The sequence below is a fragment of the Hoplias malabaricus genome, chromosome 4 (assembly GCF_029633855.1).
Source record: "Hoplias malabaricus isolate fHopMal1 chromosome 4, fHopMal1.hap1, whole genome shotgun sequence".
Classification (NCBI taxonomy): Eukaryota; Metazoa; Chordata; class Actinopteri; order Characiformes; family Erythrinidae; genus Hoplias; species Hoplias malabaricus.
Window position 1 is genome coordinate 49506850 of NC_089803.1, and position 18773 is coordinate 49525622.

General features: G+C 37.9%; 1 protein-coding gene across 3 annotated transcripts in view; it reads right to left on the reverse strand.

Annotated features, from left to right (window-relative positions):
• The window catches only part of slc13a4 (solute carrier family 13 member 4), a 46781-nt gene that overhangs the window by 16548 nt on the left and 11460 nt on the right, over window positions 1-18773 (reverse strand). For all 3 annotated transcript variants that reach the window (XR_010802217.1, XM_066668236.1, XM_066668237.1), the window contains 5 exons: window positions 1923-2059; window positions 815-990; window positions 344-398; window positions 196-229; window positions 38-112 (listed from right to left, as the gene is read on the reverse strand). Coding sequence is in view for 2 of the 3 variants with exons in the window: in XM_066668236.1 (XP_066524333.1) it covers window positions 38-112; window positions 196-229; window positions 344-398; window positions 815-990; window positions 1923-2059 (477 nt within the window). In the remaining variant the exon portion in view is untranslated. The remainder of the gene's footprint in view (window positions 1-37; window positions 113-195; window positions 230-343; window positions 399-814; window positions 991-1922; window positions 2060-18773) is intronic.

The following is an 18773-nucleotide window of genomic DNA, read 5'->3' on the forward strand; positions in this document are numbered from 1 at the left end:
TAGCTCTACCTAGCTGAACTCTGTTGATGTTTCCCACCTGAGGTAAATATCCATTAGTCTGCATTGGAAGATCTGGTCCCAGACTGGGCTTCAGTGTAAGACCATTAGCTTCCTGTAGCACAAACAAAGAATAATGGAGCATGATGCACTCACAGAATGATGGTACTATCATTCAGATTATGTTGTGTATCTTACCTCAGACAATATGCAGAGCTCTGGTTTCTCACAACTGTATTAATAAACAAATATATTTTATAGAATAAAGCTAAAACATAAATAAACCATGTGGATAAAACAGAAATGCAATGAATAAGAATAACTTCTCTTTTAATTGAACATGTACCTTTCTTTGCAGTAAAGTAGTTCAAGCTGATTCTTGTTCAAGTTCTCTTCTTTTTCTGCAAAATATAATTTAGTGAGCATATATATATATATATATATATATATATATATATATATATATATATATATATATATGCTAAATATATATATATATATTAAGACTGATGTCTTGTTGTCATATTTGTTTAGTGAATAATTATTTTCCTTTGTGTTTATTGTACTGTATGTTTATTGTATTGTACATGTATTGTATATTCTGCATTTGTTCCTCACTGTTTCTATCAGCATTTCATGTAGTCCTGTCTAACATACTATTATTGCATGCTGCACCATGGTCCTGAAGATCAAGATTTTCTCCAATGTATTTTATTTGTTTATTTATTTGTTTATTTGTTGTATAAAAGCTACACTGATGAATGTATATAAAGAACACAGTTCTTTTTTGTTTGCCTGATGAAGGTCTTTGTCTTACCACTTTCGTATTCTTGTGTCTCCACAGTGTCTGAGTCATTATGGGAATCAGCAATACCGGTGTAGATGAGCTGCTGCAGCACAGCTTCAGCAATTGGCATCACCATGGCTGTTGTGGAGGTGTTACTCAGCCACATTGATAAGAATACAGTGCAACACATGAAACCCAATACTAACCTGTAACAGATCAACACCAAAACCAGTTTGAAACACATCCACCCTGCATTGAACTGTAAAACATCAACTTAAAACTGAATTTAAACTCATCAGCAATACATTTGCAGTCAAAATTATTAAACTCCAACTGCAAATTAGGTTTATTAGCAAAATGTACAATACCAATCAAACAAACACAATTTAAATTGTACAAAGCGCTGAAACACTCCATGCCTAAACACCAAGATATACACCCACACTGACCTAAGAGCTGAAGAAATTATTGAAGTCTGTTTAATTGAGTGATGAAACAAAACGGGACAATTTGTGCTGATGTATCAACTGAATGTCTGGATAAAACATGCTGAAAAAACACACATGGTGTAGCATGGTGGTGGCTTGGTGATGTTCTGGGACTGGAAATAATTTAATTTGCATTAAATATTGTAGAATTAATTAGGTTAATTGGGAGTTTTAAAGTGTAGAATATAAAATAATAAAATTGCGTAAAATGCAGTACAAACAAGAATATGCTATAACTTAATTGTATGAATCCTTAATTTATGAGTATAAAACATGACAATTTAATATGTCTCTATTTTCTTACAGACGATCTGAAATAATCTTTGGCCCAGAAGACTCTGCTAAGTTTCTACAAAGAATTGACATATGGTTTAACTGTGTAAACAGTTCCAGTTTAACACAATGGTAAACATGCTTCTGTTTTGATGCTACAGGCATCAAAGTCAAAATGTGTTTATATTTATAAAATACAATTAATGTTTTGTGAAAATCATGGAAATAATATTTATTGTCAGTTAAATTAAGATTCAAGGGAATTAGCATGTCACAAATAGTTTGAATTGCATTTACATAAAAATCCCAATCTTTCTGGTTTGTAGAACAGTCAGATATATATTTTGATTGTTTGAAGGACTGTGTAAAGGACTCACATTCCAGGTTTGGCCCCTGCAATCATTACCATACGGAGGGCAATGCGTTTATGGAGATTCCACTTTTCTATGGAAGCAGCTAGGCATATAACTCCCATCAGCAATAGGGTGGTGTCCTTAAAGTACTCTGAGGCAACCTAAAAGCAGAATCACACAATTAAAACAGGCATACATAAATATTTATAAATATAATAATGATAAAAGCCATATTATCTTTAAAAATATATCTAATTATCACTTATGTGATTGATATTTCTCTTTCACTTTTTGGCTCATCCAGGGGTAGAGCTTTTGAAAAACAGATGCTGTGCACATTTCTTATCTATAACTGTTCTCTGATAATCATTTCATTGTGTAGCTTTAAGCACTATCTTCTGACGTATATCTGCAAACAAGCTATGCCATGCTTTAACTAGTATACCTCTATGTTAAACACACAAAGTTATTTTTTAAAGTTCAAAACACTGTATAAATTCCCCCGGCAACTGTTACCCTTCCCCAAAAGTTATACAGTGCAATGAGCCCAGAGTAGCAATGATAGAGGCTTTATTCTACCTATTGCAGGTCATTGAAGCATCACAATGATTCTGAAGTTGCAATGTTACATAGTAAAATTATATAGTAACATATTACATAATGTTCCTTAAATGTGTCATTTTTAAATGTTTTGATATATAATCCAATCATGTATCAACATTCTACCTAAAAATACATGTGTATATATATTATGGTACCTATCGCTCAGCCCTAAAAACAATATTGACAGCACCATACTGTCAATGTTTAACCTCAGATTAATATGGTTTAATTGAAATTTGAAATTTTTAATCTTTAGAAATTTAGCCAGGACACCTCCAGTGTCCACAAACCACTAAGATAACATTCTCATTTAGAGAAACATTCTCTTTTGGCACCTAAAGTCTGGAATGTTCAATCATAAAAATTATACCTCAGACTTATTTCAGACTTGACTTGAGACTTGCCTTCAAATGACTCAGACTCAATTTAGACTCAAGATTTGGGACTTGTGAAGAATCTTTCTGTAATGTAGTTTACTATTATTATTATTATTATTATTAGCCTAATGTATATATTTCATGTATGCTTAGTGACCTGCATTCCTTCCGTGCCATGCACAACGTAGTGCATGCATGCAGCCACGGATATCAGCACTGACCACGGCAGCAGCATGTTCATCTGCTGGAGCTGAGCAAATTGTCATTAAATTTGGTTGCTTTTTTATTAATTATTATTGGTTATTATTGGTTCAATTTTACTTAATATTTCTATAGCATTAAATGGACTATTACATATTAATCAATTAATTAATAATTGCATGTAATCAATGTAATGTAGCCAGTTGCATAAATGAGAATAAAAATTGGTTCCACACAGGCTTCTACTTAGAGGAGTTTTTATTTTCTTCAAACACTGAAAAAGGTTAGGCATGAAATGCCTGGGCAACATAGCCAGTTAATAATTAGTCATAACTAATGCTAAACACAAACAACTCCATGTATCCTGTAGTGCAGAAAAAAATACATCAAATATTGCAACATTTAGTTGTAAACTTAAATCTCTTGGGTGGGTTTTTACAAAATCAATTGAAATATACTTTGAAAAGTGATCATACAACTGATCTTTTTAAATTGTAGTGCTCAATTAATGGATTGAGACTCTAGTGCCACTGTTGGTTCACCAGTCTTTTAACAGAATGCCATTAATTAGTCTGACACTGATGAAAAAACAAAGATTAATTACAATAAATGTTATATAAGCGGTCATATACACCCAAGGTGTTTCCCCTCCAAACCAGCAGATGTCGCTGACTCCATTTGGGAATGAGGGAGGAATTCTCATCTTGCCCTTTAACACACCTCCAAAGCATGGATCATCATGCCCAGTTTAAACCACTGGTGTACAAGCATTTATGGTTTAATAAAGATGAAGAAGAACGGTAGAAATGGCAGAGGAGTGGTACGAGTGTGAAAGGCAGAAATGGAATGAAAGAGGAGAATTAGAGATTCACTCAAAGGTGAATCTACTTCCAGCCAAGTAGTTCAACTAAGGTAGAGCCATTGCCACAAGGCAATAAAAATTCCAGCCAACGTTTTATTTATATGTATATATAAGCAAATTAAGAAGCTTTATTTTAGTCCAGCAATGCTCGACGCCTCACCCTGAGCTTGAAAGAAACCTTAGACCTCTGAACACTGAAAGTTGTGGAGTAAAAGCTTAAGCCCCACAGTCTGTGACTTAGGACACATGGGCCTGTGGTTCGCCAAAGGACGCAAATCCAGCAATAGAGAACACCACAGGCTTCTTCAGAGTGATTGCCCCACTACAGCTGTGTCTCTGACAAAAGCCCTGGGAAGAAGAGAAATAGTGGATGACCGCTGCGACTATGCGACCAGGCCAATGGCTCCATGATCTGTGCATCTGGGAAGTCGTCTACTCACACCAACGCAGCATCTCCAGGGAGGAATTAGGGTCATGTGGTTCAAGTCATAACTCAGATTGGTGTCGAGTGTATTACTGAGACAAACTATAGCCACCTTTTAGACTATGATAGCAGAGTTATCATAGAGAAATTCCTCATGCTATTAATATTCCCCCCTTCCTCATGTGTCTCTGTAGTCCAATTCATTATATAAATATATAATCAATATTCAATATTTGATAAAACATTTAATAAACCAGTTGTGTTAATAAAACAAGTCCTTGGTTATTTATTTGTGTGTGCTCAATTTTTGTACAGAATTCTTACTCTCTGGTCAGATTCCATTTCCAAGAACTCTTCAGCAGCTCAATAATAATAAAATTAATAATAATAATTAATTATAACTAATTCTTCTACAGCTGCTATAATATTGATGAAATATTAGAGAATGTCTCATATTATCTTTGCATGAATAAAAGATTAATCTGACTATTGACAAATATATATAATATGTGAAATAGAGCAAATTTTAATATAAAAAATATTATCTGGCTGGTGATGGTAGCATTACTGACATCACATCTAGAGGTAGTAGTCTGATGTAAACATTGTGTTGTTTTCAAGGGATGGTTACAGTGTAGAGAGGTTTTCAGATGCTATTAAAAGGGTTATCCAGAGTAACAACAGTATTAAAACGGATGATAGCTTGGTGTTGACTGTCTCGATAGTCATGGGAAAACAGGTGGTGTTAGTCGTAAGATGCCTGACCTAGCACACGATCATGTGATCAAAAGGAACAAACTGAATCTTTTCTACCCAACAACATCTGAAACAATCTGTGTTTTGCAATCTGCATTGCTCTTTTTCTGAATCCACATGCCTCACATAACACATTAGAATCTATAGCCGAACAGATACAGGCAAATGTTAGCTATTCGTGTGACCATAGGGTTGGGTTTAATGATATTGATCGTTTTGAATATAAGTATTGTTGTTTTAAAATTGTTGTGAGTTGTTTGGGTAAATTAGATAAGTACCAAACTTCATATCAAGACATGGCTTCTGTATGTCCATGAAAGTCATTATTATTTGGGAAAAAATTTGAAAGCATTCATAGGCATGCCATATGTTTGCGCATTTTGTTATACGGGTTACACCAACGCCAGAGATAATAGTTGTAAATATAGTTGTGATGTGTGTCAAGATGTGATGTGTCACAAATACCCCAGACTTGTCAAATATGTGATGACTGTTCACGTTACTGTAAGTCCGACTATTGTTATGAGCAGCATAAGAAACAGAAACAGCAGTCTATCACAGTAGTGGTAAAAAAAGTGCCAAGGTGATGGCATCTTAATGCAATTGTCACGCATGTCTCTCAGAACTCCAGACCCCAGAATGCATCAGACAATGACATGACTCTACACCATTCTCACTCGCCGGAATTCTGATCATGCACACCTGGTTATCTCATTATATAAGCTTCACTCACTTACCAGTACATGCCGAGTATTGCCTTGATTCATATCCGCATACAAAGCTTTCTCTAGATACCTGTCGATCCTGAATCCCCGTTACCTACTTTCTGCTCGTCTTTTGGTTCTCGTCTTTGTCTTGCTCCCTTGCAACTGTTTACTCTCCGGTTCGTGGACTACTTTTTTATGACTACTCTTTTGGATTTTCTCTAAGGTACTGTTTGTTTCCGGTATTCGACCCATGCTTGTTTTTGTCATTCCCTTTTGGATTGTGATTAATAAACTCCTTTTACTGTTTACCGCAAGTGTCTGCCTTCTGTCCAGTCGTGACAGAATACTCTGCCATAGTATGCAGACAGTGGGTTCTGATGCCATGATAATGGCTTTAAGCATTCAAGGCCAAATTCTAGGTCAACACCAGCAAACGCTAGCTAGTGTGACTCAAGCTATAGAATTTCTCTCTCAGCAACAACAACTTTTGCAGGTGTTAGAGAGCGTTAAGGCCCTTACAACTTGCTTTCCAGCTCATAGTCCTAACCCTGAGTCTCCTTCAGTCACTGTTAACGTCTCTTTGCATTATCCCATCAGCAAACCTGAAATGTTTGAGGGTAATCCAGCCAAATGTAGTGGATTTTTGTTACAGTGTTCTATATTTTTTGAGAACACACCTCCTAGTACTGCTAAATCCAAAATAACTTTTCTGATGTCACGCCTTACGGGTAAAGCACTCAAATGGGCCACTGCGGTATGGAACAATATTATGAATAAAACTTATCCCGAGTTTGTGACTATGTTCTGGGAGGTGTTTGATCACGCTAATGAAGGTCAATCCAATGGTGAAATCCTTCTAACCCTTAAGCAAGGGTCTCGCACAGCAGCCGCTAATGCTTTGGAATTTAGAACTATTGTGGCAGGAAGTGGGTGGAATGAGCCAGTGCTGAGAAATGTTTTCCAGAACAGTCTTAACTCAGATATAATTACGGAATTGGCCTGTAGAGATGAAGGATTATCTTTGGATCAACTCATTTCCCTATTCATTCGTCTTGATCAACTTCTAAAGAAAAGACCCAAGACCTCGGGTCAGAGGCACCTTACCTTAAAGGGTCAATCCGTTCCTGGTTCAGAGAGACCAAGGATGCACTCAAGTTTTGTTCCCGGTCCTAATCCTTCAACTGAGCCTATGCAGTGTGATGTTTTGAGACTGTCTCAAGAGGAACTCCGTCTACGTATACACAGTGGATTGTGTTTGTGTTGCGGAGGCTCTGATCACTTCAGATGTGATTGTAGAAGACGTCCGCAGAGTAGACCGACACCTCATCAGGAGAAAGCTTCACACGTCAATACGGTGAGTGTACCCACAACAAGATTAATTTCAAGATATTTTTTAATACCAGTTACTGTATACTGCCAAGGAAATTATATTGTTGTTCCAGCACTGATTGACTCTGGAGCCGAAGAAAACTTCATTCATCAGTCCATCATCACCCTGTTAAATATCCAGACGAGGTTGTGCAGACGAGTCCTGGTCTGTGCCTTAGACGGTCTTCCAATTGGAGGAGATCCCATTTCTCAAGAGACAATTCCAGTTCGGCTTCAAACCAGTTGTTTACATCATGAATGGATATCTCTTCTGGTGCTCCCTAAATTAGATTTTCAAATTATCTTATGATTACCTTGGTTAGAGACTCACCACCTCTTTCTATCCATTCCACATTGGTGGAGAGTCCTGATTCACGTGTACCTGTACAAATTCCCTCAGGGTATTCTAAGTACTCAGAAGTGTTTAGTAAGGTCAAAGCTACAAAATTACCTCCACATAGAACTTATGACTGTGCCATAGAACTCATAGAGGGAGCTACTTTGCCCAAATCGCGTATTTACCCACTTAATTTAGAGGAAGAGAGAGTCATAGAAGAATATGTTAAGGAAGCTTTAGCACAAGGGTTTATCTGGCCATCAAAGTCTCCTGTAGCATCTGGGTTCTTTTTTTGTCAAGAAAAATGATGGAGGATTATGGCCCTGTATAGACTATTGTGCTCTTAATGATATTACTAAGAAATTTGCATACCCACTACCACTTATTCCTGTAGCATTAGAGCAATTACGAGGTGCTACAATTTTCATAAAGCCAGATCTTCGTAGTGCTTAAAATCTCATACGAATCAAGGAGGGTGATGAATGGAAAATGGCGTTTAGTACTACTAAGGGTCACTATGAATACCTGGTAATGAGCTATTGGCTAGCAAATGCCCAGTCAGTGTTTCAGTCATTCATAAATGACATATTCCGGGATATGTTAGGAAGGTTTGTGATAGCTTATATTGATTTACTCCCCAGATGTTAATACGCACATAACTCAAGTCAGTAAGGTACTTCAACATCTTAAAGAGAACAATCTTTATGTCAAGGGAGAGAAGTGTGAATTTCACCAGCAGACTATTTCATTTCTAAGTTATGGACGATCATAAAGGGAAGCTGTGGTGGACTGGCCAGTCCTGAAAAATATTAAGGAACTCCAACATTTTTTAGGTTTTGCTAATTTCTATAGGAGATTCATTAGGAACTTTAGTTCCATCGCGGCGCCTCTTACTGCCTTACTTAAATGTAATTCTCAGCGTTATACTGGTCTCCTCAAGCGCAACTCGCTTTTGAGCGTCTTAAGAGAGCTTTTTCTACTGCCCCCATTCTCAAACATCCGGATCCACAGTATCCCTTTGTGGTCGAGGTAGACGCTTCTGAAACGGGGGTAGGCGCTATACTATCTCAGCGGAAGGGGGATTTTTCTAAGTTATACCCAATCGCTTTCTATTCTCATGAACTGTCTCCTGCTGAGCATGCCTATGGTATTGGAAATGGAGAACTGCTAACAGTGAAATTAGCCCTGGAAGAATGGAGACATTGGTCGGAGGGTTCTTTACATCCCTTCCTAGTGATAACTGATCATAAGAATTGAGTATTTTGCGTACTGCTAAGAGAATGAATTCTCGTCAGGCCAGGTGGTCATTATTTTTTTTTTCTCTATTACTTTCCATCCAGGCAGTAACAACATTAACGCTGACGCTCTGTCCCGTTTAAATCAGGTGGACCTTAAGGAGAAGAGGGACAGTGACTTCATGTTCCCGCCATCTGTCTCAGTGTCAGTTATTAGATGGGAACTCGATGAACAAATCGAACATGAAAATAAATCAAAAGTGCCCAGTGAATGTCCAGAAAGTAAAAAGTATGTACAGGCTCCACTCAGAGACAAGTTAATCACCTGGGCACATTCTTCCCTGTCGTCTGGTCACCTGGGTGAGACACGCACTACTCAACTCATCCTTGCTCGCTATTGGTGGGAATCTGTTAGGGCAGATGTTCATAAGTTTATCGCATCATGTTTAGTCTGTGCTCAGTCAAAAACCCCCAAGACGCTTCCTGCAGGTAAACTTATGCCCCTACCAGTTCCTGAACGTCCCTGGTCTCACATAGCTTTGGACTTTGTCACTCATCTGTCCATATCTGAGGGGTATACCACTGTGCTTACAGTAATTGACCGGGTTCTCTAGAGGTGTAAAATGTGTACCTTTCCTGTCGCTACCCACTGCTTTCGACACGGCTAAAGCCATATATACTCATGTTTTCCATCATTTTGGAGTTCCAGGGGACATTTTGTCAGATCGAGGTCCACAATTCACGTCAGAGCAATGGACAATGTGAACAGATGAATCAAGAACTGGGTAAATACTTATGCATGTATTGTCACAAGTATCCTCAGGACTGGTCTCAGTATTTGGTGTGGTCTGAAATTGCACAAAACTCTCTGGTAAATTCTACCACAGGGCTCACTCCATTTCAGTGTGTCCTAGGTTATCAACCTCCGTTAGCTCCCTGGACTGCTGCTATCTCAGGAATACCAGACGTGGATGAATGGATGTGACGCAGCGAGGAAGTTTGGGAGGAGACACACCAACACATGGTCTCGGTATAAAGAGCGGTCAGATAAGCACCGGTCTTATTCTCCCTCATACCAAATTGGAGATCGGGTATGGTTATCAACTAAGGATATCAGGTTGTTGTAGGAAGCTCCAATCCAAGTTTATTGGACCTTTCCGTGTTTCTGCGATGTTACTATAAGTTGGAGCTTCCAGCTCAATATCGTATTCATAACTCTTTTCATGTCTCTCTTCTCAAACCTGTAGTTTCAGGACCCTTGAACGAGGAACTACCGGACGATGTACCACCCACGGCCATTGAACAGGAGGATTCGTCTATTTACGCCGTGCGTGAGATACTGGATTCGCGTAGACGTGGAGGGGTTCTCCAATATCTCATTGACTGGCAGAGTTATGGCCCTGAAGAACGTTCATGGGCACCCGCTAAGGATGTTTGTGATCCGGGTCTTGTGTTGGCGTTTCACTCACCGCTATCCCGTGAAGCCGGCTCCTCGTCATAGGGGTCGTCCTAGAAGATCACTTTCCACTCCCACTCTATCCCATCCCACGTCTAGATCTAAAAGTCAGCGGCGATCTCAGACCTCAGCATGTGCAACTGTCCCTAGCTCTGGTACTTCTGGTCAGTTTGGTGGTCGTGGTTGTCCTCGTTCCAGGCCGCCTCCTATGCCTTCAGGGGAGGGTACTGTCACGCATGTCTCTCAGAACTCCAGATCCCAGAATGCATCAGACTGTCACATGACTCTACACTGTTCTCACTCACCGGAATTCTGATCATGCACACCTGGTTATCTCATATAAGCTTCACTCACTTATCAGTCCATGCCGAGTATTGCCATGATTCGTATCGGCATACAAAGCGTTCTCTAGATACCTGTCGATCCTGAATCCCCGTTACCTACTTTCTGCTTGTCTTTCGGTTCTCGTCATTGTCTTGCTCACTTGGATTTGTTTACTCTCCGGTTCGTGGACTCTGCCTGGTTTTTGACTACTCTTTTGGATTTTCTCTAACGTACTGTTTGTTTCCGGTATTCGACCCATGCTTGTTTTTGTCATTCCCTTTTGGATTGTGATTAATAAACTCCTTTTACTGTTTACCGCAAGTGTCTGCCTTCTGTCTAGTTGTGATAGCAATCTAACCAAGTATTGCAAAAAATGTGGACGTCATTACCATGTTAGTTTAACCAAACCAAAACCCCACAGGTGTGTGTCGGGTCGTTGTGTTCATTGTGGTGAAGATTTAATATCAGACGCCACACATGAATGTTACATAAAGCCAATCAAAATCAAATAACCCAGTAATTCTTACATCTTTTTTGACTTTGAGACATGTTTTGAAAATAGAAAGCATGAAGCTAATTTTGTCTGTGCTATTACATTTGATGGTGCAGAGCAGAAGGGTCTGACTGCATAGAACAGCTCATGAGAAAGTTTAGACACCTCAAATATCAGGGGTACACCTGTTTAGCACAAAATGCGGCTGGTTTTGACTTTTTTTTTTATGTATATACAACAAATGTTTTGTACAACAAATGTCCTGTTGCATGATTTTTCAACACTTCCTTATGGGTACTAAAGTTGGCATGGTGTAATAGATGCTGATGGCTTTCATTTTAGGTTACAGAATTAATTTTCATGTGTAATAAGTGGGCCATCAAATTCTGCAAGAACATTTTGTGTAAAAGAATTGATTGAGCATTATGATGAGTTGATTTCAAATAAAATATAAAATATAGTAAACATGTTACAAAGTACAAAATATTAATTTGTTCAAGGGATAACAACATCTCTGTGACGACACACTTTTACTGCTTAACAGAAACAATTTGTTAATAATTGATGATGCTTTAAAATATGCCAGCAATAATGCTGATGTGGAATATATGCTTACACAGTATGTACATCATAGAAATTTAAGTGCCATTTACCGAATGCAAAATTAGTTTTTTCAAGGAAAGTCTGGTAAGACACTTACTTTGAACACAAACTATTGCATATTATTTAAAAATCTTAGAGACAACAATCTGGTTTGTATATTAGGTAGACCAATGTACCCAGGCAACACCAAATTTTTCATGGGGTGTTTTGAAAATGCTGTAAGTAAGTCGTTCGGGCATCTTTTCATTGATTATAAAGCAAAGACTCTCAAAACTTTCATCTCAGTACAGATCTGCTTTCAAACACACCAGTTTTTTACATTCAGAAAATACGCCTATAGATCATTATGTCAGACAGACTATATAGAAACCTACCACTTTATTTAAAGACAAACCCGTGCAGAGGCATGTTATTTTACAAATGGCGTCTAATGAACTTACCTTAACTCTGTGCACTTAGACGATACTATCAAAACCAGCATACTAAACCACATTTACGTTATGCGAGAGTGGCTGTCAGCAATGGGCCTCCAGTTTAATATTATCTGAATTGACCAAAGACATGTGTTGACTGCATTCTTCATCAGGTGTGAGATTAAATGCATACAGAGTGTAGCCTTGTAGGAAATCCTGTCTATCAATAGGCAAAGCCTGGTTTTTCAGATGCCTTCCAGATGCAAGTGCTAATTGGAACAATTCACGCACAGCAGAGCTGGAATGGAAATTGGGCTGGTGTAGTAAATTGTTGATCGTCTAAATAGACTGCAAGAAACTCCAAGTTGTAATGTGTAAATGCAAAACAATTTTTATTATATGCACCTGTGAAAGCATCATTATTAATCTTTGCTATTATCATAGACATTGGTAGAGTCCCCAAGAACAAATTTTCTTGGTTAGAAACATGTGTTCCATCGGGTATGGAAAAAATTCTTAGACATATTCTGTCAATAGGATATTTAGCAGTTTTTGACAAGAAATGCCTGAGCATGACCTAACCTTACAGCAGGTGACAAAGATACTTTTTTGACAAATAATGATGCAGAGAGAATATTTACTTTGTATGCTAAGTGTCATGTCACATTAGACAGAAATCATCCTTATTGCGTGTCTTGAGTTTTTATATCAAGGCAGTTAAGCATCAATTTCTACCAAATTACTAGCGTTTGTAAATGCGACCCTCTTTGCCAGGCTACAAGACATTCTATCATTCTACAGTGTGGGTAAGTACTTGAACTCTGTGATACCAGCCTGTCACTTAGGGACATGCCGACCTGTGAAAATATTGTAGCTCCTAGAGATTATCAGTCCCACAGTGGCTCCATCATCAATGTCGCTTCCATCGGGTGTGTTGTTTAGATCCATATAATTTCAACATGTGTTTATCTCTATAGCAGTTTGTGTTAAAGGTACTGTAAAAAAGTCCAGTTCTGATTTAATGCACTATTCAGACATGCGATGAACGCTTACAATGTTTTAAGCAGCTGTTTTTAGATGTAGTTTGGCTATACTAAACCCATTCTTGAATAACGTTATAGCCATTCTGAACATTTGTAAAAATCCCACCAAATCCTGCACCACACATTGTTGGGCTAAAATGCAGCTTTACCACCACCTCCTCGTAGGAAAACATTATGTACTGGTTCTGATCAGTTTTCACTTCTATAGCAAAATACAGTTTGTCTGTGACTTTGTTGTTGACTCGTACATGTTGACTTAACAGGGTACATAGCTGTCTCTGACTAATTAACTGTGAGATTTTTCTTAATTATCTCTGGTAATTAACAATGTCTGTGTAAACAAACGTTGCATAGAAACCTCCAAAGATGTCAACAGGGTGTGCATACTGTTTCTGTACAATATCCGGATCATTTGTTTTAACAACACTCTAGTATCACTCCTGGTTTAAAACCCAAGATGTTGGCTAGTTTACCATAAAATATCAAACCAATATCAGACAGTGTCTTTATAAATACCCTGTGACTTATTTGGTCATAAACAAGACCTATTGAATGATCTGTTGATGTATATTAATCTCACCAACCAATGCTGGTTTATGTATGCCGGTAGGTAGCATTATTTGTGTGGTTTTGTTCAATTGTTTTATCAACTACGCTAAATATGGCATCCAGCTCACAAAAGTTTGTCCATGTTTGCGGGTATTGAAACTCTATCACCCCTACTTCCCAGTCACCTTTTAAATGGATCGGTTTGGCAAGTTTTGTTCTATAATTACAAATTTTATTATCAGGATACACAGACCTAGATGAATTGCTTAGCAATGTGACACAAAAACCACTGTCACCCATTGTCCTTTGATGTAAATGAACACATCCTCAAAGTAAAACTTTACCTTCTTCTAATATGGTCGCAAATGCCTTTGAGACTTTGAAATCTGACTTATTTTTTAACAATTAGGCTCATACATATTTGCTGAATACGTCAATACATGTCAACATATATTTATTTCCCTAGAATATGCACTCATATCAACAAGAGCAGCTTGGAATTCAGAGTCAGTACCATATACTATATGGTATATACTTTCTTTTGTAATTATGTTGTTTGTCTTTGTGGCGTGTATACACATCCTTGCCTGCAAACCATTCTGAAACTTGTTGCACAGACAGGCGCAATTCTGTATTCCCATCCTGTGTGTAATAAACTGTTCTTGATAGATGGCATTGTTGAAAATTACGACCCCCAGATTTGTTTGCTTGACTGTTTTATTAAAAAATCAATATGCATCGAGGAAATCTAGAAATTTCACACTCACTATCTATATCTATCACTATCTATATTTTTCTTAACTAGATATTCAACAAATGTTTCAATCACTATATAAAAATTAATCGGTTTCTTTGTTGAAAGATTTATCACACAAATATCTATTATATATGTACATAGACAAAGCACATTTTTAATGTATTGTCACTCTTAGCCATGAGAAACAGTAACTTACTAATAGTCACATGGGTTGATTCATTAGAATCTATACATAACTGCATCAAATGACACTAATTATGCAATGTTGATTTGACAATATTGATTTGATTCATGAAATTTTGTAAACGTTTAACATCAACATCATGCATGCTACTAATGAGTGTAAAATCATCCACATTATCGTCAATACATTTATACAACAAACGTGTCAATTCATAGTTCACACATTGTTTCAACACATGCTTTGACAAGCCCTGGTGTCCACAAACTATATCGATTTTCACTTAAACAGCACTGCAAGTTTTTGAACCACCTTCCCAACAGATAACTGTTCGGACGTTTGGTCAACCAGGCTTTCTCTTAGTTCCTGCATTGTTGCAAAAATGTATGGTTCACACTATAAATCACAGATGACGGTTTCACCACATCCTTGAAATTTTAAAAGGGATAGTTGTATTCCAAAACACTTTAGAAGAACAGCGATGGCATGTTTTAACTTGGGTTTGAACAATGTCTGCGTTATATCTTTATAGTATTTTTCAAAAAAGAAGATATCTCTCAAACAGGCATGAATGTCGAAGTTGACTGGGGTGATCCACTTCACAACCAAGTTATGTTTCCATCAGCTTGTTGTTTATGATGTGTTGTAAGATTACAATGACCATGGACAATATCAGTTTTAATGCCAGAGTGCTTACTTGTCCGTCCACCTCATCTATCGAATCAGATGTAGCATTGTCTTCAGGAGCTTTGACGAGTGCCAGTTGTCTAGACATCAACTCTTCCAAACCATCTGATAGGTCTTGTGGAAAAAAAATTCTGTATGTCATGTCCATACATCTAAGATCGGTACCATATTAATCCTGCAAACTGTTGTTTTATACTGTGTCGACCGCCGCCGATTCACCATAGCTGTAGTTTACAAATCCACGACCCGTGTTGGTCGGCGTATATTCAATGTCCAGCACTCGATAATTTCCATACCACATAGGATCATGGGTGTCAGGATGGTCTGCTGGAAGAAAATCCTCAAACATGATGGCTCGTGTTGGTTGTGTCTTGGCATCGTGCACTCAATGTGGACTTGTGTTTATTTTAACAGACATCACTGGAAGGCGGTGATCCTCTTTTGACCTTCCCACAAAAGTCATAAGCAAGAGAATCAGATTCAAACCAGATTACAAAAAAGTCGGGACACTAAACAAATTGTGAATAAAAACTGAATGCAGTGATGTGGAGATGGCAAATGTCAATATTTTATTTGTAATAGAACATAGATGACAGATCAAAAGTTTAATCTGAGCAAATGTAACATTTTAAAGGAAAAATATGTTGATTCAAAATTTCACAGTGTCAACAAATCCCAAAAAAGTTGGGACAAGTAGCAATAAGTGGCAGGTAAAAGGAAATTGAGCATATAGCGAACAGCTGGAAGACCAATTAACACTAATTAGGTCAATTGATAACATGATTGGGTATAAAAAGAGCTTCTCAGAGTGTCAGTGTCTCTCTGAAGCCAAGATGGTAAGAGGATCACCAATTCCACCATTGTTGCGCAGAAAGATAGTGCAGCGATACCCGAATGGTGTTACCCAGCGTAAAATAGCAAAGACTTTTAAGTTATCATTATCAACCGTGCATAACATCATCAAAAGATTCAGAGAATCTGGAACAATTGCTGTGCGTAAGGGTCAAGGCCGTAAAACTCTACTGGATGCTCGTGATCTCCGGGCCCTTAAACGTCACTGCACCTCAAACAGGAATGCCACTGTCAAGGAAATAACAGAATGGGCTCAGGAATACTTCCAGAAAGCAATGTCAGTGAACACAATCCAACGTGCCATCCGCCGTTGCCAGCTGAAACTCTACAAGTGCAAAGAGGAAGCCATTTCTAAGCAATGTGCACAAGCTCAGACGTTTGCACTAGGCCAGGGATGTTTTAAAATGGAGTGTGGCAAAATGGAAAACTGTTCTGTGGTCAGATGAGTCACAATTTGAAGTTCTTTATGGAACACTGGGATGCAATGTCATCCGGACCAGAGAGGACAAGGATAACCCAAGTTGTTATCAATGCTCCGTTCAGAAGCCTGCATCACTGATGGTATGGGGTTGCATGAGTGCTTGTGGCATGGACAGCTTGCATGTCTGGAAAGGCACCATTAATGCAGAGAACTATGTTCAGGTTCTGAATGCTCCCATCTAGATGTCATCTCTTTCAGGGAAGACCCTGCATTTTTCAACAAGATAATGCCAGACCACATTCTGCAGCAATCACAACATCATGGCTACGTAGGAGAAGGATCTGAAACGGCCAGCCTGCAGTCCAGATCTTTCACCTATTGAGAACATTTGGCACATCATAAAGAGGAAGGTGCGACAAAGAAGGCCCAGACATGGACATGAATGGGAGAGCATTCCTATTTCTAAACTTGAGAAACTGGTCTCCTCTGTCCCCAGACATCTGTTGAGTGTTGTAAGAAGAAGGGGGGATGCCACACAGTGGTAAAAAATGGCCTTGTCCCAACTTTTTGGGGATTTGTTGACGCCATGGTATTTTGAAACAACATATTTTTCCCTTAAAATGATACATTCTCTCAGTTTAAACTTTTGATCTGTGATCTGTGTTCTATTCTGAATATAATATTAGATGTTGGCACCTCCACATCAATGCATTCAGTTTTTATTCACAATTTGTTTTTTGTCCCAACTTTTTTGGAATCCGGTTTGTAGATTAATTTTAAGTTCCCTCATGTACTCACGAGGCCTACTGCCAAATGCCATTTTTTCCTTGGCGCAAAAACCAAATTGGTTTCTCTAGCGCTAGAACTAACAATTGGTGTAACTGTAGAATCCATAAAAAGAGGTTGATTTACACACGCTGTAGACATTTTAAGTCATTTAGCCATAAAATACCACCAGTATCAATTTTAATACCACATGGAAACCCCATATGTTGGGGGTGTGGGTTGGGGTGGAAAAGCTGAGAGGACAGGCCCAGAAGGAGGATCGTGTCAATCAAACTGACCTGTCACCTAGGGTCATAAATCAAGGGTTCATAAAGCATTCATGTTTGACAGAAGGTGTGGGCTATATACTACTGACAGGCCAGGAAGTTAAAAGCATCTCTGTACTTTACTACTTATAGCAACAAAGAAATTGCCTAATGTTTTAAACAGAAACCTGTATGCTAATTTGTATAACTCATAAACTTATAACTTTGTTGTGTTTAAATTACTTTGAACGATTATGGAATGCCAGATTAACAAACAAACAAACAAAAAAACATTTCAATAATCTTTACAGTATCTCGCTCTAATAATTGTACTCATTGCTCATGTAATTTATTCTTTCAGGGAAATTTCATCTCAACAGAAATATTCTAAAAAATGAGTTCTTTTGAGCTTGTTGAGGATATTGTATGCCTAATACATAGTAATTGTTATTTTTAATAGGGTTTCTTAAAAAGTCATGGATGTCTAAAGGTATAATTAGTCTAGTTTTCAGAATGGCTTTTATCCCTAGACCTACATATTTTATTAACTGGGCAAAAGCCATGTCACCTGATTATCTTTTAGATTATTGCTGAAGGAGTTCATAAGAAGAACTTTGAACAAAATTTTCCACTTGAGAGTTACCTAGTCAAGTCAAGTCAAATGTATTTGTATAGCACTTTTTACAACCTGATGGTGCCACAAAGCAGCTTTAAAGACTATTAGAATTAAAACAAAAATCAAACTGAATAACCCCAAACAACCTTCTATTTATTCCCCAGTAAAATGTCTTGTAAAAAAAGCCCTCAATACTGTGCATATATATTTTTGTTGTTAATTAGCATAATTATTTGTCAACATTCTTCTAAAGAATGTTATTTTATTATATATATTCTTAAGTAATCTGTAGGGCACATTTTTTATGCACTTTCATTAAGCCCTAGAATAGACACTCCACATTGCTTCTTTTAATTATACAGGTGTGCACAGCAGTGCTTCTAAGATCTGCTGCTGAGAGCATTTAACAGAGGTTGAGTACATGGCAGAGCCCCTACAGTGAAGAACTATTATGCAAGCTCATCAGATTTTCTCTCTCTCTCTCTCTCTCTCTCTCTCACACACACACACACACACAGTGACACAGAGAGAGAGAGAGAATATTGCCTCTGCCTCTTGCTGTCGTCAGTAATATTTAGG